The 25490-nt window shown below is 39.2% G+C and overlaps 1 protein-coding gene across 1 annotated transcript; it reads right to left on the reverse strand.

Moving 5' to 3' along the window:
- Positions 1 to 363: 363 nt before the first annotated feature.
- Positions 364 to 25108, reverse strand: lipca (lipase, hepatic a). Its single transcript, XM_049471155.1, has 9 exons — positions 24901 to 25108; positions 20787 to 20965; positions 19734 to 19913; positions 18358 to 18478; positions 18026 to 18265; positions 12069 to 12311; positions 9901 to 10015; positions 6866 to 7084; positions 364 to 665 (listed from the first exon to the last, which is right to left on the reverse strand). Exons 1-9 carry the CDS (start codon positions 24980 to 24982, stop codon positions 548 to 550), a joined length of 1497 nt encoding a protein of 498 aa, XP_049327112.1. The 5' UTR covers positions 24983 to 25108; the 3' UTR covers positions 364 to 547.
- Between the last annotated feature and the right edge of the window lie 382 nt (positions 25109 to 25490).

A 25490-nucleotide genomic window follows, 5' to 3' on the forward strand; every position in this document is an offset into this window, starting at 1 on the left:
TTTTCTTACTAAAGATGATCCTTGGATAAAAGGAGCTTTACTGTAATATTCAGTTTCTTCATGGGCATTTATTTACAGAAAAGCAGAACTTTTCAGTCATCTCATTTACATGCCTTAATTATGTGATTCCCACGCCTTAATAAGTAGTGGCCACGCATTATTTTTTTGTCTGTTTAGGTTGATGGATATTGACCACCCTGTCAGTGTCCAAAAATGCAATCAAGTTAAAATATATTATCTTACTAATATAATAAATAGTCAAAAGAATGTAAGTTTGACTATTAACTGTGCCAAAAAACAAAGTATGTTGGTAATGACCTATCTGATACACACACACACACACACACACACACACCTTACACATAAAAATGCATTCATTTCTTAATTGTTTCTTTGTTTAATTTAGTTGTTTATTTGTTTTTTGTTTGTTTTAAAGGGAATCCCCCTCGATGAGCACCAGCCCCTCGTTATTAATCACACAGGATTAAATCCTGGCAGCGCTGATGCTCATAAAGTGCTCATACAGTCACTCTGGCGCGTGCTGATGTCACCGGCGTGATGTCACTCGTCTGGAGCGCAGGGGGTTTTCATCACAGCGAACAAACAGCTTCTGCTCAGCGGGATGAATAGAGGCGGAGTCTTCAGACTGAGCGCAGAAACCGGTCCTGAGGAGAGAGAGAGAGAGAGATTCACACACCTACTGATATCCACCTGCAGGGGGCGCTGCATACAAAGATCTGGCAATCTGAGAAATCCTGCACACACTGTACGGACAGAAGTATTGAGACCCCTAGTCTGTCATTGTTGGAGTAACTGTTTCTACTGTTTAAATATGATTTTTACTAGATTTATGTGCATTGCTGTTAGGATTTGATTGAAAGTAAGCTATGGATGGAGCTCCAACAGTTTCACAGCTGCACAGCTCAGTACTGCGGTCCTTATAACACTTATACCCTCACTGGCAGAGAGTCTAAGAGTCGTCGCTGTTCAGTTCAACCAAAAACATGTATCTCCAAAACAGCAAAACATTCTTTTAATGGCAGTCAATGTAAAAAGAGTTAATTTCAGGTCAGTTTTAATAATTTCTTTTGTTTTATTGTACTAATTGAGATTTTTTTACACAGTGTGAGGGACAGTTTTTGTAGTGCTGGGTGATTTTCTAGATTAATTTGGTTAACTCAAATTTCAGTTTTATTGCGATTTTTAAAATGGAGTAATCACAATTTTACATTCAGGCATTTTATCTTTTTCATCAAAAATATCCGATAATGGGATAGGGACATATCAAAATCGGGACAGGTGGTAGATTGGGATGCAACTTGGGACAATGTTGTTGGTGTATCAAAAAACTCAAATCATCAGTTTATACATCTGAAGTTTGGTCACAGAGCATATATATAACACCCAGAATTAGGCATCAGATGGGATTGGTTCCTAATCCATATTGCTCATTCTGCCCCCATGGAAAAATAGGCTCCTTTATACATATGTTTTGGGAATGTTTGGGAATGGTGCCAATAGGTTTATGTTTATCTGCTCCAGAGAGTCTATTGGCAAAACTTCTCTACTTCAAAAAGTAGAGAAGCTATATATTGTTATAGATAGACTTATAACACCTTATGTCTGAAACTTTATTGTAAGCAAAAACATTGGAACATGTGACTGTTGGGTGGGTTTTGCTGCCCAGGTGTGTCCTAATACATAAATTATTTAAAATAAATAGAGCTAAATGTCTGACTGCTCAGTTTCAGCTAGAGGAGTAACCTACATGAAACCAGGGAGGGGTGAAAAACAAGCAACTGTGAAGCTGTGAAAAGATAGAAAATCAAGCACAACCATTTGGAATGTCCTGAAGAAGAAAGTCGTCACTGGTGTAGTAGGTAACACCAGTTGAACAGGTAAACCAAGGAAAAGCACAGCAGCAACAACCTCCATAGGGCAGGAGTGAAGGTATTAATCAACTGTCACAGAGGCTTCACCAGAAATTAAAAACTACTATTAACAAAAAGAATAGGAGGGTTTTTTTTAAAACACGTTGTTGGTTAAGAGATTACAGCTGGTCAGTAGTAATGGGAACAAACTGAGTTTGGAAATGGATGCAATAAAATGAGGATTTCCACACGCTTTGTCTGTAGTAAAGCAGTGCTGGAACAGTTCATTGTATTGCAGCATTTACACACTTACACACAGCCATGTTCATATATTACATTTCTGGAAGGCTCTGTATAGCTTAAGTAGATTTCCGTCTCTTAAGACACTGATCTGACTGTTTGAGTTTGCGTTATACTCTCTGTTCATATGCATGACTTAACTCTGCACACTGAGACTCAGAACACTGAGATTTCAGGCATGTTCTCCTCTAGTTTATAAATCATTCATAGGATCAGCAGTGCGTGGAGAGCCGTTTCTTAAAAATGCATCCAAAAGAATTCCTAACTCTCAGAGATATATATATATATATATAGGGAAGTAGAACTACTTCTCTTCTGTATTTAAGTACTAAAATGCTGTATCTGTATCTACTGGAGCATCATTTTTACTTTTACTCCGATACATTGTTTATGTGCTGCATTGTTATTCGTAACATTTATAAAAATGTTAGGAATCATTCCAAACCCACATTATCTCTAAATCCAGAGCGGTAGATGCTCTGCACTGTCACCGGGTTTAATAAAGCTGCTCATCATTAAGTGAATCAAGAGATCAAACTGATCTTATAAGAAAACCACGCTGCTCCCGTTCTGCCTTTCACTAATAACACAGTACTGTACTTTTACTTTCAGTACTTCACTACTACATCTTATTATAAACTACTTACAATACTTATGTACAAAAATATTGAATACATTAATGGTGTTTAAAAACACTTCAAATTCTACTCAAGTCTTTTATTTAAAGGATATATTTATACATCTCTGCTTAAATCTGATATAAACAAATACAGCAGCAAATTACAGATATACAGGGACTCATGATCCATCTTATCAGCTCCACTGAGGTGTTTAAAAACTCCAGCAGCACTGCTGCATCTGATCCACTCACTGTACCAGCACAACACACTTTAACACCTCATACACCACCACCATGCTAATCACTGCAGTGCTGAGAATGATGGTTCTCCACCCAAATAATAATAATAATAATAATAATAATAATAATAATAATAATAATAATAATAATAATAATAATAATAATAATAACAGGTGATTTTCTCACCTGTGGGGTCCTGATCAGGATAATAGTAAAGTATTTAGGGAAACAGATAGAGGACTACAGGACTCCACAGTGCCCTACATGATCAGTGGAGCTGAAAACTGGATATTTTTTCTATAACTAGGAGGTGGTCAGTGTTGTGCCAGTTCACAGCTTTTCTGAACTAGTTCAAGTTCAGTTCATACATGCTCAAAGTGAACAGTTCAGGTTCAAAGTTCACAATTTTAATTCTGAACTAGTTCAAAGTTCAGTTCATTTTACTTTTTGGTGAGATATTCAAATAAATACTTTTTTTACACTACAAGCTAGAAATCACTATACGTTCTTTAAACTGCTCATTGTAGATATTTGCTCATGATACTGTAATTGTGGGTTTCTTACCAGGTGATGAAAATGTTCATAAGGAGAATCGGTGTCTGTCTCCGTGCATCACTTCCACTAGACATTTTTTTTTATTTCAGCGCTTTCTCTCACTCCAGTCACTGGTCTCTCTCTCTCTCTCTCTCTCTCTCTCTCTCTCTCTCGCTCTTGCGTTCTCCGCGTCGTTGCCAGTATGTTATTAACTAGCCAGCGTTCATTTACAGTGATGTCTGCCGTTCATGACACATACTGTGAACTAATTCACGTTCAAGTTCTTTATTAAAACATTTGTTGCGTTCAGTTCAACGTTCACAAAAAAATGAGCGTGTTCAATAAACGTGTTCTTTTAAACTGGTTCACGCACAACACTGGAGGTGGTCATAATGTTATGCTGCCTAAGCTGTTCTATAACTGCCATGGTTTTCATGAGAACTCTAAGCAGGTCAGTGTGGCAGAAACTACAGTATGAACCCCTGCGTGTCTCAGTCTCTCACACTCGTTCACTTATTTGGTCTCTCTTGTCTGGTTATGTAAGCATGCCAGCAGTGGATCCTGTAAGTGAAGGTATTGCATAACACAGACAGGAACTGTGGGAAAGTACGTTTAGGATGTTTTTGTCAAACCTGACCATCAGAACTGATCCTGCATCAGTAACACGAACACCACCACAACCAAGTCCTACAACTCCCAGAACCATCCGGCCTGGAATACGTGCCTTTTCTTATCTAACACTATTACATAGAGCCGATATTTTAAATACATCTATGACAAACATTTCTGATTACTAAAAAACATTCATTTACAGTGGTATGAAAAAGTCTGGGCACCCCTAATCATTTTCATGATTTTCCTTTTTAAATCATTGGTTGTTTGGATCAGCAATAGATAGAAACAGATTTACAATAATATTCAGGTCTGGGGACTGAGATGATCTGAGATGATCATTCCAGAACGTTGTACTTGTTTCTCTGCATGAATGCTTTAGTAGATTTTCAGCAGAGTGTTTAGGGTCGTTGTCTTGTTGAAGTATCCAGCCCCCATGCTTTAACTTCAACTTTATCACTGATTTTTTAACATTGTTCTTAAAAATCTGCTGATATTGACTGCAATCCATGCAACCCTCAACTTTAACAAGATCTCCAGTACCTTCACTGAACACACCAAACCCCCACAGCATGATGAACCACCACCAAATTTTACTGTGGAGAGTAAGTGTCTGCCATGCATACTGCCATCCAAATAACTCAATTTTAGATTCATCAGTTCACAGAACCTTATTGCAAAATAAAAAAGCTGACTTCTCTAAATGTGCTTTAGCTTTAGCATACCTAAAGCGACTCTGTTTGTGGCGTGTGCTCAGAAAAGGCTTCTTCTGCATTATTACTCTCCCATACAGCCTCTCCTTGTGTAAAGTGCGCTGAACAGCTGAAAGATGCACAGTGACTCCATCTGCAGGAAGATGATTATGTAGGTGTTTGGAGCTCTGGAGGTCTGTGGGATGACTATGACTGTTCTCACCATCCTTCTCCTCTGATTATCTGAGATTTTTCTTGTTCTGCTACTTCAGGTCTTACCTAGAACCGGCCTGTGGTCTTTTATTTCCTCCCTCTGTTCCTCACAGTGGAAACTGACAGCTGAAATCTCTGAGATTTGAGCTTTTTATATCCTTCCTCTAAACCATGATGTTGAGCAATTTTAGTTTTCAGGTCATTTGAGAGTTTTGTTTTGAGGCTTCAATGTTGCTGCTCTTCAGAGAAGATTCAAAGAGGAGAAAAATGTGCAATTGGCTTCTTCACCCTTTCTCATAATTAGATTTACCTGTGTATATAGGTCAAGGGTCAACGAGCTTACCAAACAAATTTTGTGTTCACTTCTCAAATATCACTGTGTTCGTCTGTTTTATGATATATTTAACTGAAATGTTTGATCCGAACAACCAATGATTTATAAAGGAAAATCATCAGCGGTGCCCAAATTTTTCATACCACTGTTATGCTGGAGAAAACTGGCATAAAAGGATACAGTCATATGAAAAGGTTTGGGCACCCCTATTAATCTTAATCATGTTTAGTTATGGTGAGAACAGTCAAGGACAATCCACAGACCACCTCCAAAGAGCTGCAGCATCATCTTGCTGCAGATGGTGTCACTGTGCATCGGTCAACAATACAGAGCACTTTACACAAGGAGAAGCTGTATGAGAAAGTGATGCGAAAGAAGCCATTTCTGCAAGCACGCCACAAACAGAGTCGCCTGAGGTGTGCTTTTGCTTTTGCTCTTTGGAGGTGGTCTGTGGATTGTCCTTGACTGTTCTCACCATTCTTCTTCTCTGCCTTTCTGATATTTTTCTTGGCCTGCCACTTCTGGGCTTAACAAGAACTGTCCCTGTGCTCTTCCATTTCCTTACTATGTTCCTCACAGTGGAAACTGACAGGTTAAATCTCTGAGACAACTTTTTGTATCCTTCCCCTGAACAACTATGTTGAACAATCTTTGTTTTTAGATCATTTGAGAGTTGTTTTGATGAGCCCATGATGCCACTCTTCAGAGGAGATTCAAATAGGAGAACAACCTGCAATTGGCCACCTTAAATACCTTTTCTCATGATTGGATACACCTGGCTATGAAGTTCAAAGCTCAATGAGGTTACCAAACCAATTTTGTGCTTCAGTAAGTCAGTAAAAAGTAGTTAGGAGTATTCAAATCAATAAAATGATAAGGGTGCCTATACTTTTGCACCGGTCAAATTTTGGTTTAATGCATATTGCACATTTTCTGTTAGTACAATAAACCTCATTTCAATCCTGAAATATTACTGTGTCCATCAGTTATTAGATATATCAAACTGAAATGACTGTTACAAACACCCAAATATTTACAACTAAAAATGATTAAGATTAATAGGGGTGCCCAAACTTTTTCATATGACTGTAAACAGGGACTCACCTTCCAGTAAACTAATGTTAAAAGACTAAAATGCAAACATTAAATGTGTTTTGTAAATTTTAAATTATCTTTTTTGTATTTTCTCTCTCACATACACCCCCTCTCACTTGCTCTATAAAATCTTATTTTGTGAATTGCATAAAATACAGGGAGCCGCTGTTAACATGTGATAGACTCACAGAACTTTCATGACAGGTGGGATGTGTGTCTGTAAGCTGAGGCCTAGACCTAAACCAAGCCAGAGAAAAGAAAGCAGAAATGCGTAATGATCTGTGTATCTCATATCTTAACATCTTCTCCTGATGCTGGAGGATCATGAGATGTCTGCTGAAACACTGGCACTTACTTCTGCTGCGTTTCCCCCGCTTTCACCCGGATCCTGCCTACAGTGAGCTGAGGCTCGCTGTCTTTGTTCCTCCAGGGCATTATTGTCTTCATCCTGCTCCACATGTTGGCCCACAGCGGGACGTCCTCCCAGCTGATATACAGCATCATCAGATCACCGATATCTCTGTCCAGAGTGATGAGGAAGGAGTAGCTCCTGTTACCTGAAATCTCCTCCTCTCTGAGGGACGGAAACAGAAAGAAGAGGCTGCTGATGTAAAAAGCACTTGGGTAAATGTTTATATAGCGTGTTCTTTGTGTCACCGGACAGTTTAGTGTTCAAATTTCATGCAAACACAGTGTAACAGTACATTTTTTACTCATAAAGAGGAATGTATATCTTCCATTTGAAGAACATTTTCTATATTTTATACAATTTTATTTTGATTATACCACAGTTAGTTCTGACCCTGCAATGTGATTGGCTGAGAGGTGTTCTATGACTGCCGTTATCAGACGGTAATGCACTGTGCCACATACAGGTAACCTAGCAATGATGCAGCGCTCACAATCCAAACAGCGCAGCTACAAACTAAGCAGCAATGGAACTAATAACTATTTTAAATTATTAGTTAAATAGTTTATAACCAAACAGATCCAAATTGTTCGTTCTCTTTAACTCAATTCTTTCAATAATCAGCAATAATGGAACTATGGTACAATTGCAATAATACACCTGAGGTTTGTGCTATAATGTGAAATATCAGCAGTGCTGTACTGATCTACAGCAGCAGCACTGCAGTGCCAATATTACACATTACAGCAAGAACCTCAAGTGTATTATTGCTTTATTGACTGCATTTTTTAGAAGGCTTAAATAGTAGAATATAAAGCAGGATAAAATATCTAAAAAGGGCAACACATTATACCCTGATCTGTGAAAAAGGAAAAAGTTATACAAAGCCATTTCTAAAATTTTAGGATTCCAGTGGAACTCACAATGGAGAAAACATGGAACAGTGGCGAACATTCCCAGGAGTGACTGGCCTACAAAAAAGACTCCAAAAGGGCAAGGACAACTCATCCAGGAGGTCATGTGGATGGGATGGATGTGGGTGTGATGTGATGGGTGATCGTGGGATAGATCCTGCAGTGGGATGTGTTTGAGATTGATGTGGGATGGATTTCAGAATGGATTTTCTAAAGAATTCTGATCAGTATAAATTCACAGATCATTAAAAACTCATTTTTTTCAGAAGCTGAATGCAGCTGCGTGTGTTCTGAGTAATATCACATGCACAGGAGAATCACACACCATCACACAGTCTCAGAGATGCACTCTCCAGTTTCTCCTGTATAATTGATGGCGGTGATGGTTCAGATGGTAATATACAGTATATATCAGACTGGCTCTGTGAGGAGATACGAGGCGTACGCTGCCAGCTTGTATCTGTACATCTGTGCTATTTCTGACTCTCACGTGTTTTACTCTCACTTTAACCCCCTCCAGCTATAGAGCACACAGCATATAGAGCGTGATTCAGAGTCCATGATCATCAGGGATTCCCACACACTGCCCCTGCTTTTTCCTCCCATTGTAGTCCCAGCTAACATTATTTCCATAACTCTACAGATATAATGTTTCAGGGACGATCTGAAAACATGTGACATAATAATTTGTTTGCATCACAAAGTTATTAAAAGTTTCTCACACAATGTTCCCCCAGCTAGATGAACAATAACAATAGAGAAACGGTAAAAGTAACAACCCCGCTTCTACTAGTAAAAAGGCATTTGCACTGTGGACAAAAAACACAGAGTTTATAAGATTTAGAGCAGGGGTGTCCAAACAAGGAGAAATATATTTGAAGTCACGGGCCACAGACTCTGTAATAAAACAAATAATGAAATTTACCACTTTAAATAATAGTTTTTCCTAATTACTATCATTTACACACCTTTTTACTTGACTTACTATCTTTATCTTTGACAGTGTTGTGTAAACTAAGATTTTTCAAATTGATGTTTAATTTCATGATGTCTCTTAATATTAAACTTACTATTAATTACGGCAACTTTTAGACTCATTTGCCCTTTTTCTGCACTAAAACTGTGCACTCTCTCCGCTTTTAGACTCTTTAGCCCGTTTTTCTGGGCTAAAAATGCGGACTCTCTCCGCTTTTAGACTCTTTGGCCCGTTTTTCTGGGCTAAAAATGCGCACTCTCTCCACTTTTAGATTCTTTGTCCGTTTTTCTGCGCTAAAAATGCGCACTCTCTCCGCTTTTAGATTCTTTGTCCGTTTTTCTGCGCTAAAAATGCGCACTCTCTCCGCTTTTAGATTCTTTGTCCGTTTTTTTGTGCTAGAAATGTGCACTCTCTCCGCTTTTAGACTCTTTGGCCCGTTTTTGTTTTGCGCTAGAAACGCGCACTCTCTCCGCTTTTAGACTCTTTGTCCGTTTTTCTGCGTTAGAAATGCGCACTCTCTCCGCTTTTAGACTCTTTGTCCGTTTTTCTGCGTTAGAAATGCGCACTCTCTCCGCTTTTAGACTCTTTGTCCGTTTTTCTGCGTTAGAAATGCGCACTCTCTCCGCTTTTAGACTCTTTGGCCCGTTTCTGACACCTAGCTTTCAAACTTTGAATCTCACATTATAAAAACCTGCTTAACAGCGGGACAACTTTCATTATATTTCTAAAATACCTCACGGGTTGCTCCAAAAAAGGAAAGGGGCTGCAAATAACCCGCGGGCCGTAGTTTGGACACCCCTGTTCTAACAGGACCGGTTAGTTGATAGAACAGTTCTTGGAGTTAGCGTTCTCCTCCAAGTGTTGAGCTATCCAATAGCATTGCGTTAGCAGAAGGTGGAAAAGAAGTTGCAGTATTGTATTCTTCTGACACTGAGTAATGCATCAAGTGTATGCTAGCCTTTACACAATTCAAATGAGTTTATAATGAGGTTGTAAAGTTCCGCTATAAGCAATAGTAAATTCGTAATTCTGGTATCATGATGACTGCAGATCAAACAGACATTCCCTGACTGTTCAGCTGAAAGACTTACAGGACTATTGGCAGAGTCTCGCTCTCTCCCTGTGTCCCGGTCAGTGTGATGCTGAGAGAGGGGTCAATCCTCTCAATCTGTGTGAACAGCTGGATCCTGAACTGGAAGTGGTACACTGTGTATAAAAGAACAGGAAGAAGTATTATTAGTGAATTATCATTCAGGGTGAATCCTCAACCCCCTCTGAGCACAAACATCCCAGCAGACAGACAGTGCAGACACTCCAGCCTCATTACAATACAATATTTACATCTAAAACTCTTCCATCTTCAGCTCTGGACAAAATAAATATAAATATAAAGAAGCTTTAGAACGACAGAGTGCAGGAACTGATCAAACACTGTCCACGCTGCTGCTGCTGCCGCTGTGTGCTCAGTAAACAGTGAGAGAGCTGTCAGATTAACAGCTCCTATAAACCACTGCTACTTTTATCTCTTGTACTTGTAGAGAGATGAATATTTCAGCAGCACATCGTGGCAGGGGGTGGTTTCAACTTTTAAAAGGTTCTTTATTATAGAGGATTATTTAGGTTTCTATCTTACTCCCTGGTAACGTGTGGCGTGATGCTCATTGCTATCTTACACCCCCGTCAAACAGTCTATTTTCACACCTTTCACCTGCGTTGTTTAAATAGCAACTGCACTTTTGAATATATTTTTTTATATATCTATATACAGCTCTGGAAAAAAAATTAAGAGACCACTTTCTGAATCAGTTTCTCTAATTTTGCTATTTGTAGGTTTAGGTTTGAGTAAAATTAACATTTCTCCCAAATTCCAAATAAAAAAATTGTCATTTAGAGCATTTATTTACGGAAAATAAGAAATGGCTGAAATAACAAAAAAGATGCAGAGCTTTCAGACCTCAAATAATGCAAGGAAAACAAGTTCATATTCATCAATATTTGGTGGAATATTCCTGGATTTTAATTACAATTTCCATGCATCTTGGTATCATGTTCTCCTCCACCAGTCTTACACACTGCTTTTGGATAACTTTATGCTGCTTTACTCCTGGTGAAAAAATTCCAACAGTTCAGCTTGATTGGATGGTTTGTGATCACTCATCTTCCATCTCTGATTATATATCAGAGGTTTTCAATTTGGTAAAATCAAAGAAACTCATCATTTTTAAGCAGTCTTATATTTTTTTCAGAGCTGTTTATATATATTTCATCATAATAATTAGTGCATAGAGACTATTAAATGTAGATGTATTTTCTTTAGAGAAATTACAGACGAAGCCAGAGAGCAGTGAATATTGTTACCTACACCTTCAACAACTGGAGAAAACTGATACAGGAAGAGTCACGTCTGGCTGACCCACATGGAAACAGCACCTTTTCCCTGCTTAACATTAGACTAAGAAGGAGAGGTCTGACAAGTGAAATGCCTTCATAAAGTTATTGATAAGATAAGAAAATAAAAAAATACAGCACTGCTACTGGACACAAATAGGGTGTTTTTAAATTGATTGCTCATTGGCTATGGGTTGGAAATTAAATGTAAATATATTAAATTAAATGCTAGTTAACCAGCCTGATCAAGGTGATCGTTCTGGTAGACCAATTAAACCATCAAACTCAGCCTAAACTCAAAGATCAAAGTCAATGTATACAGTATAACAGGGGTGTCCAAACTTTTTTTGTTGGGGGCCAGAAGGAGAAATATATTTGAAGTCACGGGCCACAGACTCTATAATAAAACAAATAATGAAATATACCACTTTATATAATACATTTTCCTGATTACTTTCATTTACACACCATTTTACTTGACTAACTATCTTTATCTTTGACAGTGTTGTGTAAACTAAGATTTTTCAAATTGATGTATTATTTGCAGGTTTTATGATGTCTCTTAACATTAAACTCCTTAATTACAGCAACTTTTGAGACTCATTTGCCTTTTTTCTGAGTTAAAACTGCGCACTCTCTCCGCTTTTAGACTCTTTGTCCGTTTCTGACACCTAGCTTTCAAACTTTGAATCTCACATTATAAAAACCTGCTTAACAGCGGGCCAACTTTCATTATATTTCTAAAATACCTCGCGGGCCGCTCCAAAAAAGGAAACAGGCCGCAAATGACCCGCGGGCCGTAGTTTGGACACCCCTTGAGTATAGTAACAAACAAAATCATGCTTTTCCAGCTCATTCAGCTCCAGCTTACGTTTGTATGGCATCAGAGAGCGTGTTTTGAGGAAGAGCTTCTTGCTTCTGCTGGTGTGGATCTTCTTGATGTCGAAGCCCAAAGTGTTGCAGCGGTTCTTACGGCAGTCCAGACACACCCCCTTATTAAAGGCTTCATTACTGCTGCATTTGTAGGCTGTGATCTGCTTATCTTTGTTCAGAAGAGAGTCGATGAAAAGGTGGACGGAGCGTTCATGGGCACACTTTACTGTCCGCTCAAAACCTGCAAACACACACACACACACACACACACACACAATTACGAAAATAATATCAGGCCTGAAATATGTATTTACCCTATATGGACAATATACAGTGAAGGAAATAATTATTTGATCCTTTGCTGATTTGCTGAAGTTTGCCCACTGATAAAGACATGAACAATACATTATTGCATTTTGCTAAGAGAAATACGGATTTGATCCCCTACCAACCATTATGAGTTCTGGCTCCTTCAGACCAGTTAGATCAGAGGTGTCCAAACTACTGCCCGCGGGCCATTTGCGGCCCGTTTCCTTTTTTGGAGCGTTTTTTATAATGTGAGATTCAGAGTTTGAACGCTAGGTGTCAGAAACCAAAGAGTCTAAAAGCGGAGAGGGTGCGCATTTCTAGCGCAGAAAACGGGCCAAAGAGTGTAGAAGCAGAGAGAGTGCGAATTCTAGCGCAGAAAAACAGGATAAAGAGTCTAAAAGCGGAGAGGGTGCGCATTTCTAACGCAGAAAAATGGGCCAAAGAGTCTAAAAGCGGAGAGAGTGCGAATTCTAGCACAGAAAAACAGGATAAAGAGTCTAAAAGCGGAGAGAGTGCGCATTTCTAGCGGCAAAAAACGGACAAAGAGTCTAAAAGCGGAGAGAGTGCGCGTTTCTAGCGCAGAAAACGGGCCAAAGAGTCTAAAAGCGGAGAGAGTGCACGTTTCTAGCGCAGAAAACAGGCCAAAGAGTCTAAAAGCGGAGAGAGTGCACGTTTCTAGCACAGAAAATGGGTCAAAGAGTCTAAAAGCGGAGAGAGTGTGCGTTTCTAGCGCAGAAAACGGGCCAAAGAGTCTAAAAGCGGAGAGAGTGCGCATTTCTAGCGCAGAAAACGGGCCAAAGAGTGTAGAAGCAGAGAGAGTGCGAATTCTAGCGCAGAAAAACAGGATAAAGAGTCTAAAAGCGGAGAGGGTGCGCATTTCTAACGCAGAAAAATGGGCCAAAGAGTCTAAAAGCGGAGAGAGTGCGCATTTCTAGCGCCAAAAAACGGACAAAGAGTCTAAAAGCGGAGAGAGTGCGCGTTTCTAGCGCAGAAAACGGGCCAAAGAGTCTAAAAGCGGAGAGAGTGCACGTTTCTAGCGCAGAAAACGGGCCAAAGAGTCTAAAAGCGGAGAGAGTGCACGTTTCTAGCGCAGAAAACGGGCCAAAGAGTCTAAAAGCGGAGAGAGTGCACGTTTCTAGCGCAGAAAAACGGGCCAATGAGTCTAAAAGTTGCCGTAATTAAGGAGTTTAATATTAAAAGACATCATGAAATGAAACATAAATTTGAAAAATCTTAGTTTACACAACACTGTCAAAGATAAAGATAGTAAGTCAAGTAAAATGGTGTGTAAATGAAAGTAATCAGGAAAATTTATTATTTAAAGTGGTATATTTCATTATTTGTTTTATTACAGAGTCTGTGGCCCGTGACTTCAAATATATTTCTCCTTCTGGTCCCCAACAAAAAAAGTTTGGACACCCCTGAGTTAGATGTTCCTAATTAACCTCGTACCTGCATTAAAGACAACTGTTTAAATTGTCACCAGTATAGAAGACTCCTGTCCACAGACTCAATTAATCAGTCAGACTCGAACCTCTACAACATGGGACCAAAGAGCTTTCTAGGGATGTCAGGGACAAGATCATAGATCTGCACAAGGCCAGAATGGGCTACAAAACCATAAGTAAGACGCTGGGTGAGAAGAACAAAACTGTTGGGGCAATAGTAAGAAAAAGGAAGAAATACAAAATAACTGTCAATCGACATCGATCTGGGACTTCCTTGAACATAAGAGGTGAGAGATCAGCCTAAAACTACAAGGGGCGACTTGTTAATGATCTCAAGGCAGCAGGGACCATAGTAAGCACTGTTGCTTCTTATGCTTTTTTTGTAGTAAATGTCTCTACTGTTCAAAGAAAGAGTTTACCTAGGTTTTGAATAATTGCTGTAAGGATTTTGATTGCATTTAATTTCAAGAGCTCAAATTCAATGCTATAATGGTGGCTTTACACCCCTCCAGCCAACACTTTGCATTAGGCACAGTCTCAGTTTATTGAGAAAATTATAAGAACGTTTAGCAACATTTTGAAAAGGTCAAAGGAAGACTCTAATTTTCCAGAAATAATGTTTCAGGAATGTTCTGAAATGTTTTGCATCACAACGTTATTAGAATGTTTCTCACATGACGTTTCCAGCTAGATGAATACTAACATTGTGTAAATGTTGAATGTAATGTTCCCAAATCCAAAAATTAAAACATTGACACAAGTGAGGTTGCAGCAATGTTACCAGAATGTTTTAAAATAAATAAACATGATCTAAGAACAGCCAGAAAATTTGACAGATTCAGAGAAAATGTTAACTGTAACATTCAGAAAACATTCTACTAACCAAAAACTGTCAGCTGGGATGCCATTAGGTTCATGTTTATTTACTGCTCTCTACAATGACTAGACATGTATGTGTGAGTGTGTGTTTGTAGTGGGTGCAACTTAAAGTAAACGCATAGACCAGAAGGTGTGTCCTCAATAATCATTTAGTAATTTAATCCTCATTTAAAATCTCTCTATAGAAAAAGTCTGTCTGTCTGTCTGTCTCTGTATCGACTGCACTGCTGGTCAGACAGGTGTCTCTCACACGTCGTCCAGCTCATTTATTTCTAATAAGGGTTTGTTGGTAGCCTGCAGGCGAGTTCTCCTCAGGGCCGAGCCGCTGACAGTCCGGGCTGATTGAGACGTGAGGATGACAGCTGCTTTTATCATCACATATCTCTGATCTGGGAGATGTTCAGAGTGAGATGTCAGATCTCTCGTTTTAATCTGTGCGGAATGTCGTACATTTCTCTTTAATGAGCCGAATTCATCCAGATCATTAATCTTTAATATTACTCTTTACATGTTTCACTTCATCTCTCCTTTTTCCCTCCCACACCCTCCTTCTACATGTATTCAGTATCTATTAATCCACCTTTCTTTTCTCCATCCAATATCCACCTTTTTATTCTTCCATCCCCCCAACACTCCTATTCCTATCCTCTCCTTATCTCTCTCTCATGTCCTTCCTTCCTTATGTCCTGTATCCATCGGTTTACACATTATTCTCTCCATCTCTTTATTGTTTTACACATTGTTTTTTACACATTCAGTTTGGGTCTGAACCAAAGTATCAGGTGTTAAAGGGACTGTAAACAACGGTCCAAACCAAAGGACCAAAATTTGATCTGAGCAAAAGAGGAGGTCTACTGAACCATGGTCTGATTCATCTGCAGTGTGAAACACTTTTCTAGATGGTTCAGACTTTCAGACCAATTACAGGGAATTAAGGGAGTCTTTAAACAAACCAGAGGAAAAAAATGGTGTTGAAATCTGCTAAAGTTTGTCTCTCTGCTCATTATGCATCAGTATGTAAACAAATGCTTAGACTGGGAATTATTTTAATTACTGTAACAGTAGATTAACCCTTATTTATAAACAGAAATGAAAGGAATCTGAGGATCTTCTACACTCAATCTGATGAGGGGCGAAAGCAAATAGGCGAAGGGGAGTTGGATTCTGTCAAAGAGCGAGAATTCCGCACAACACCCGGGAAAGCAACTCGCCGAACTCTTAATACATTGACAAGGTTGCAACAGCATTACCATAATGTTTATAAACTGTAAATATAAACAATATAAGAACATCCAGAAAACTTGACCAATTGAATGTTCAAAGAATGTTATCTGTAACATTCAGAAAACATTCTACTAACCAAAAACTGTTAGCTGGAACACCCAGCAAAGCAACTCGCAGAACTGACATTCTACAAACTAGTTAATATGAAGTATACAGAGACTCCGCCCACGTAGCTGATGTAGATAAAGATAAAGATGTAGTGAAGTTCTTTAGTCCTCTCACTAAACTGCAGTGTGAAAACAAGACTAACCAGACTAAATACAATAAACAATGTAGAAAACACACAAACTATGGTGTGGAAAACATCCCTATATGCACTATACTGCCAAAAGGATTTACACACCTATCCAAATAATTGAATTCAGGTTAATCTCCAATCACTTTTATGGCCATATGTGTCGACTGCTTCAACAACAATTAGTGAAAGAACTGATCGCTCTCAGGAACACACCACCACTGGACTCTAAAGCAAAAGAGACATGTTCCCTGGAGTAAGGAATCACGCTTCTCCGTCTGGAAATCTAATGGATGAGTCTGGGTTTGGTGGTTGGTAGGAGAAGAAATACTTGTCTGACTGCATTGTTCCAAGTGTAAAGTTTGGTGGAGGGGGGATCATGGTATCTGGTTATGTTATTATATGTTATATGTTATGATATTAAGAGTTTTTACTCCGCCCCTTACTTCCAGAAAAGGGAATTCTTAATGCTTAAGAAAACCGAGAGATTTTGGATCATTTCACACTTCCAACTTTGTAGGAACAGTTTAGAGACTTCCTGTTCTGCACATCAGTGCACAAAGTAAGGTCCATAAAGACATGGATGAGGGAGTTTGGTGTGAAAGAACTTAACTGGCCTGCACAAAGTTCTGACCACAACCTGATAGAACACTTTTGGGATAAAATATAGGGGAGACTGTAAGCCAGGCCTTCTCGTCCTACATCAATGTCTGACCTCACAAATTCCCATAAACACACTCCTAATCCCTGTGGAGGCCTTACCAAAAAAAGTTATAAGCAGTTAAGTTATAAAGTTAAAAGCAGTTATAGCTGTAAAAGGTGAGCCTATATCATATTAAACCCTATGAATTAAGAATGGAATGTCACTCAAGATAATTTGCGTGTGAAGGCAGACGAGCAAACACTTTTGGCAATATACAGGTGCAAGAAAAATTATGTAAACCCTTTGGGATTACTTGGATTTCTGCATAAATTGGTCATTAAATGTGTTCTGATCTTCATCTAAGTCACAAGAATAGACAAACACAGTCTGCTTAAACTAATACCACACATACAATATATGTTTGCATGGTTTTATTGAACACAACATGTTAACATTCACAGTGAGGGGTAAAAAAAGTATGTTTCTAAGAGCTCATTGGAGCCAGGATGTTGTATCTCTTAAAGCCTTTTAGTTCATGTGTCCACGGTAAGACAGATGCTCTACAAATAGAGAAAGTTCAGCACTGTTGCTACTCTTCCTAGCGTGGTCGTCCTTTAAAGATGACTGCAAGGGCACAGCGCAGAATGATCAATATGGTAAGGGAGAATCCTAGAGTGTCAGCTAAAGACTTATAGAAATATATAGCATATGCTTTTTGTCAACATTTTTGTTCTGACCATTGGTCTGATCTGTAACTAAAACGAAGGAAACGATTGGTTGAGGTTTTTGCTGCCAAAGGAGGATCAACCAGTTATTAAATCCAAAGGTTCACATACTTTCTCCTCCCTCATTGTGAATGTTAACATGTTGAGCTCAATAAAACCATGCAAACACAAAATGTTTAGTATGGTATTGGTTTAAGCAGACTGTGTTTGTCTATTGTTGTGACTTAGATGAAGATCAGAACACATTTAATGACCAATTTATGCAGAAATCCCAGTATGATCCCAAAGGGTTCACATACCTTTTCTTGCAATTCTAGTGTATGTATATTATTTTATATTTTACATATTTGTATTATTTATCAGCAATACTAGATAAGTGCTATCACACATACTGTACCTTCACCCCTCCCTCTCCTTCTCCCTCTTGCTTACCCATAAGTCCGTACTGAGACAGGTGGGCATACAGGTTTTTAACGTGCAGTTGGCAGCCAGGCTGTGATGATCCTCCGTTGGGGTAGAAGTCGAAGTGAGCCACAGGCTGTTTGATGCCCACGCTGAGACCCATGTGCTGCTGAGTGAATGTGTGGATGGCATCTACAAACCGGGCGTCGTCTGGCGAGAGTCTGTCTGAAGCAGACATGCCCTCAAACAGCGGACCTGCTGGGTCTAGACCTAAACACACAATATTAGGAAAGTGTCGATCTGAAAGGTCTGTTGTATATATATTATATATATTATACTATATAAATATTTTCATTTCTTACCAGTGATTCTCCCCAGCGTCTTCCCGGACATGGCCAGGTTACTGCCAGCAAATCCTGATATATGAGCTCCAAGACTGTAACCAATGAGGTGAACCTTACTAACAGGAACCTGAATGAAATCCTGAAAGAGTGTACAGAGAAAACAGATTTTTAAAAGACCAAACAAAAAAAAGTTTTTCACAGCCCATAGGAAAGTTTTATTACGTTATTTGTTATTCTAGTTTAGGTTTAATTTAGAGTTCGATATCATCACAGACGTTTTTCCTACAACTGCTTGAGAGACATAGAATTAGACAAAACTGAGAATGTGGTTTTAGATGCATGTGAGATCTGGAGAGATCTATTGGAGGCCCATCAAACCAGAGTATTGAACCCGCAACCTCGTCATGGATGGTCCAGGGCTCTAAACGCTGACCCACCCATGCACTAAATCTAACAAAATCAAGTGACTGTTTTACCTTTTATTTCAAAACTAACTTATAGTTAAATGTATTGGTGCATAGTAAAAATCATGCCTGAATAAAAAATAAAAAGTCAGACAGTAGTAAATATTTTAGAATTTAATATGTAGTTTGCATCATCAAAACTAAGAAATAGTTTACCTTATATTGAGACTCCTGTCTTTAGGAACTGTTTTAATATTCATTGAGATCTACACTAAACCTCAAGAGGAGATATGTGAAATAACTGAGCTCTTTATCGCAGGAGACACATTTCAGCACCAAGAAGCGTTGGCTAAAATCTCTGATCTCGTTGTCTGTAGAGAACTACAGAGATATTAAGGAGATCTACCGATCTTCTGAACTCTTCATTTTGTTATGTTTATGGTAATATTGTATAAAATGAACTAAAACCTGCTGTTTACTGGCTCTGCCTGTGAGCTCTGTTCCTCACTTCCTGCATGACTCTGTACACAGCACTGCTCTAACGCAGTAATATAAACTAGTCAATGTTCAGTATAATGTTTTCTGTCTTTTCACCTGGTGCATCCCTAAAATTCTGCAATAAATTGTGATGGTAAAAAAGACATTATACTGTGATTTTTAAAATCTAAATCAAATTATAGGAATACTGTGTACAGTATAAAACACACCATAATATGCATAAAAATCTGAGTACTTTTTAATCCAATCAGAACAGTGGGATCAACACAACACTACTATCTAGTGGGCGGGGTTTAAACACAATACAACACATCTTTACATCTAAACTGATAATAAAAAATAAATACTGTGTTTTTGGGAATTGATACAGTACTAAAAAGAAAATATTGCAATACTTAAAAATATATATATTTTTTAAATTACCGAACACTCAATATTGCAAGCACTGATAAAGCATTAAAGACATGTGACTGAGAATTTGAAGGCCTTTACCTCGAGCCACATCAGCAGCAGGGCGAGATCTCGCCCCACGATGCGTGTGTTTTGAGCAGCGATGGGGTAATGTTGGTGTGCCAGGGTCCTCCAGTCAGTGTACAGGACATTAATGTCTTTCTGTGAGCTCTTCAGTGCAGTAGCCAGTTTGGTGACCCAGTTCTCTATCAGCCCATCCATCTACAGCCACAGAGTAACAACGGAAAAGTTCAGTCAAAGATTACAGTACATATAGTGCAGGGGTGTCCAAACTACGGCCCGCGGGCCATTTGCGCTTCCTTTTTTGGAGCGGCCCGCGAGGTATTTTAGAAATAGAATGAAAGTTGGCCCGCTGTTAAGCAGGTTTTTATAATGTGAGATTCAAAGTTTAAACGCTAGGTGTCAGAAACTGGCCAAAGAGTCTAAAAGCGGAGAGAGTGCGCATTTCTAGCGCAGTAAAACGGACCAAAGAGTCTAAAAGCAGAGAGAGTGCGCATTTCTAGCGCAAAAAAACGGGCCAAAGAGTCTAAAAGCGGAGAGAGTGCGCATTTCTAGCGCAGAAAAACGGAGCAAAAGAGTCTAAAAGCGGAGAGAGTGCGCATTTCTAGCGCAGAAAAACGGGACAAAGAGTCTAAAAGCGGAGAGGGTGCGAATTTCTAGCGCAGAAAAACGGGCCAAAAGAGTCTAAAAGTTGCCGTAATTAAGGAGTTTAATATTAAGAGACATCATGAAATTTGAAATCAATTTTCAATTTGAAAAATCTTAGTTTACACAACACTGTCAAAGATAAAGAAAGTGAGTCAAAAGTAAAATGGTGTGTAAATGAAATAATTAGGAAAAAAGTATTAGTGGTATATTTCCTTATTTGTTATATTACAGAGTCTGTGGCCCGTGACTTCAAATATTTTATTCCTTCTGGCCCCCAACAAAAAAAGTTTGGACATTCCTGATATAGTGCATATATGACGTAAATAGATCTACTATTGTTATAGTCTAAATTGAATTAATTTTTCCAAATTTGAAAATATTTCGATTCCCTACGAAGTTATCCCTCCTAGTGAAAAAGTCTCCTACCGACCAGCCGTGAGTGATGATGACCAATGGGTGGCTGCTATTGAAGCCACAGGACTGCAGAGTCTGCTGTTGGAACAGCTTGACCGTGCAGGTATCCTCCATGTCCACCTCTGGAGAAAACACCCTGAACACCGCTTGAGGCTCATAGGTCACTTTCTTTCTCTTCCCAAACTCAGCACCTACAACACAGACAAACATGTGGTCAGCTATCTTAATCAGCAGAGTATGGAAATGTTCAAATTAAACATTAGAATGGAGAAAAAGTGATTTTGAGGTTGGCATAATATCTTGAACTGGAGAAATGGATAGACTATAACAGCAGAAGGCCATTCCAACAGCTTACAGTCCAGAAAGTGGTCTAATTGTGTAGAGAAGATTTACTTGGCACATTTTGGGCTTATTAATACCATTTACTCCATGTAAGCCTATTGGAGTATTATTGCTGACCATGTGCATCCCTTCATGACCACGAATTACTCATCTTCTAACAAGTACTTTCAGCATGATAATGCACCATGACACAAAGAAAAACATCTCAAACTGGTTTCATGAACATGACGAGGAGTTCATCAGTGGTCTTCCCAGTCAATCTGAATTCAATAAAACAAAAAAAATCTGCCCCACCCATTCAGCTGCTACTCAGCTGTATATCACCCATTACTTTTGATGCCACAACACAAGGAGTAGCATCACAGCGCACTTGGAGGAAAGTGCTGCGACTCAGTTCCGATACATCAGCTCACAGACGCCTAGTCTTATTTTAGTCAGTATTAAGCAGGTTTACTGTTGGAATGTAATGGCTGATTTGTGTAAACATTGTTTCTTCTTGTTCAAATAAGAACAGGAACAGCAGAGTCTGTGAAAGTTCCTCTGGGTCTAAATAATCGATTGTTTGGATTTCTGGTTTGTGCTAGGGCTGTTCTCTGAAGCTGGAGGTCACTAAACTCTGATTGTAGAAGCGAGATTTATTCAAGGGCAGCAGCTGCAGTGTGGTGAGGGATGTATATGAGTTCTGATGTAATCACTCTGTGTGTTAAAGCACTCTGTCTGCAGTGTAGTATAAGAGTGAGTAACACTCCCAGACTTCCCAAGGAGACAGCAGTTGAGACAGATACTTTAATAGAGCTTGATCTGAATATTAGCTCATCTTTGGGTGTGCTGTGGGTCTGGAATTTACTGATTTCACTGCTGCAAATGTGGGAGTTGATTATGTAAATGCAATGTCTACAACACTGTGCCAACTGTAAAGCATGGGGGTGGCAGCATCATGTTCTTTTGTTTTCATGGAAAAATGATAATGACCCTAAACATTGACACTGATTATGCTGTTATCTATAAAAAAATTTATGGCATTCCCAAGTGGTCAAATGCACTGAATTTGTCACACATTAGCCTGTGTCTGTCCTGTGATTTTACCTTTTTTAGTTTTCTGTGCTCTTGCCCTTTTTTCCTGTCTTGTGTCCCCAGCCATGTGCTTTTTTGAGCACATGGCATTGTTTTGTTATTGTCCTGTCTCTGCCCTAGCCCCGCCCTAGCCCTGCCCTAGTCATTATGGTTATCACCTCCTGTCTGATTTGTAACTCCGCCCCCCTCGTTACCTCCACAGGTGTCCCTAGTGTGTGCCTTTGTATAAATACCCCATGTGCTTCTTTGTTCTGTGTCATGCTTTTTATTTTACCTCGTCTTGTTACTCTGGATCCTGTTTATCTGTGTTTGTTGAGCCTTGGACCTGCCATGTTTTTGTCTACAGTATTCTGGTTTGTTTTTTTTAGTTTGTGTCTTTGTTTGCTTATTTTGCTTGTTTGTTTAAGTCTTTGTTTTATAGTGTTTGTTTCAGTAACCTTTTTCTTTATAGTTAGTCCCTAGTGTTTTGTTCTTTGTTTATTTTGCAACAATGGAAAATAAAACAGACTTGCATTTGCATCCTGCCTCCTCTTCGTTACAGAATTGCTGTTTCGTTTCATTTGATCAGTGTATATTTACATTAACATTTAACATTATTCAAGGAGATTTTATTGATGTATATTTATTGATTTATACAGTGAGTCCAAGAAGTATTTGATCCCTTGCTGATTTTCTTCGTTGGCCCACTAATAAAGACATGATCATTCTATACTTTTAATGGTAGATGTATTCTTACATGGAGAGACAGAATATTAAAAAGAAAATCCAGAAAAGAAATCTAAGGAATATATATTAATTGATTTGTATTTCATGGAGTGAAATAAGTATTTGATCCCTTAGTATTCATTAGCAGTTCTGGCTTTTACAGACCAGTTAGACACTCCCAATCAACTTGTTACCTGACCTGAAGCCACCTGTTCTCACTAATCACTTGTGTGAAAAACACCTGTCCACAGAATCAGACAGATCACACAGATTTCAAGTCTCCAACATGGGTAAAACCAAAGAGCTGTCACAGGACCTCAGAGTCAGAATTGTTGACCTTCACAAAGCTGGAATGGGCTACGAAAAGATTAGTAAGGTGTTGGATGTGAAAGTAACAACTATTGGTGCAATTATCAGAAAGTTTAAAGAGTATAACATGACAATCAACAGACCTCGGCCCGGTGCTCCAAAGAAGATTTTGCCTCGTGGGGTGGCAATGATGCTGAGAACGGTCAGAAATCGTCCTGCAACCACTCGGCAGGAGTTAGCAAATGACCTGAAGGCAGCTGGGACCACAGTTTGCAAGGAAACAATTGGCAACACTTTGCGCAACAATGGATTCACATCCTGCAGTGCCCGAAAGGTACCCCTGCTGAAGAGAGCACATGTGGAGGCGCGCCTCAAGTATGCCAATGATCATTTGAAAGATGAAACAAGTTATTGGGAGAAGGTTTTGTGGTCAGACGAGACCAAAATTGAACTTTTTGGCCTCAACTCCACCTGCCATGTGTGGAGGAAGAAAAATGCTGCCTATGACCCCAAGAACACTGTGCCCACCGTCAAGCATGGAGGTGGAAGCATAATGTTTTGGGGGTGTTTCTCTGCCAAGGGTACAGGGCTACTTCACCGCATCACTGGGAAGATGGATGGAGCCATGTACCGCACAATCCTGAGGGACAACCTCCTCCCCTCTGCCAGGGATCTGAAAATGGGCCGTGGTTGGGTCTTCCAACATGATAACGACCCTAAACATACAGCAAAGGATTGGCTCAAGAAAAATCACATTAAGGTCATGGAGTGGCCCAGCCAGTCGCCAGACCTCAATCTGATCGAAAATCTATGGAGGGAGCTGAAGGTCAGAGTTGCCAAGCGACAGCCCACCAACCTTCATGATTTAGAGAGGATCTGCAAAGAAGAGTGGGCCAAAATTCCCCCTGGTGTGTGTGCTAAACTTGTGGTTAACTACAACAAACGTCTCACCGCTGTGCTTGCAAACAAAGGCTTTGCCACTAAGTATTGAGTGTGTTTGGCAAGAGGGATCAAATACTTATTTTCCTCATTGAAATACAAATTAATTAAAATATATTCTTTAAAATTATATTCTGGATTTTTGTCTTGATATTCTGTCTCTCCATGTTAGAATATATCTACCATTAAAAGTGCAGAAGGATAGTGTCTTTATTAGTGGGCAAACAAAGAAAATCAGCAAGGGATCAAATACTTCTTGGACTCACTGTATATGACCACCTCCTTGTTTGTACACCTATTATCCAAAAACTCCAGCAGCACTGCGCCATTCATACCAGCACAACACTCTCTAACACCTCATACACCACCACCATGCTGATCAGTGCTAATCACTGCAGTGCTGAGAATAATATAGACCCACCATCCAAATTATAATAATAGCTGTAATGTGGTGGTTTTCTCTCCTGTGGGGTTGTGAGTATTGAAGAACCAACTTATCCCAAAAGTATTGGATGGAGCTCCATCATTCCAGAGAAGTCAGTTCAATCCACAGCATCACATCTCAATACTGAGGGATTTATACCCTCTATAGCCCACATCTGGTTTTAGGCATGGTGCCAATAGCTTTATGTATATCTGTTCCATTGGCAGTACATCTCTACAGGGTCTAGACAAGCTGCATATATGTGCATTTGTACATCTGTGTCAGCAATGGCTGCAACATAATATAGTGCACTTAATTTGTGAGTTCTCTCACCTGTTCTGCTGCCTCTTCCTCTGTGTCCAGCACACAGCTGTGCGCTCAGGAACAGGACGGACAGCAGCTTTAGCACAGCCATGCTGCTCCGACAGCGTCCAGCAGCCAGATAATCCAAACCAGAGGCTAAATCAGAGGTCTGCAGTGGGTGTGTGTGAGCAGGGGGGGTCTCTCAGGTGGGAGGGCACAGAGTGCAAAGGTCCTGAGAGTTTACAGAGAGCTTACACAGCACACCTCGACCAGTTCACTATCTACAGCAATCTCATCACAGGCCTAAAGGTGACGTAAGGCCAGAGTTGGAAAAAGTACTGAAAAATTGTAATTGAGGAAAATTCTACTCAAGTAAAAGTAAAAGTACCCATCTAAAAATCTACTAGAGTAAAAGTAAAAAAGTACTCAATTTAAAATTTACTTTGAGTAAAAGTTACATAGTTACTTTTAATTATTTGATGTAAAAAAATTGTTCAAATCATAAATTAATTATTATTGAATTAAATAATTTGGACCTTTCAGGCAGTATTTGTTGTTTGTTTGTTTTCTTTACTGTTAAAAAGTTATGGTCATATAGGTGACTATAAACTGTATTTTTA

This window comes from Astyanax mexicanus, chromosome 23 (assembly GCF_023375975.1).
Source record: "Astyanax mexicanus isolate ESR-SI-001 chromosome 23, AstMex3_surface, whole genome shotgun sequence".
Lineage (NCBI taxonomy): Eukaryota > Metazoa > Chordata > Actinopteri > Characiformes > Acestrorhamphidae > Astyanax > Astyanax mexicanus.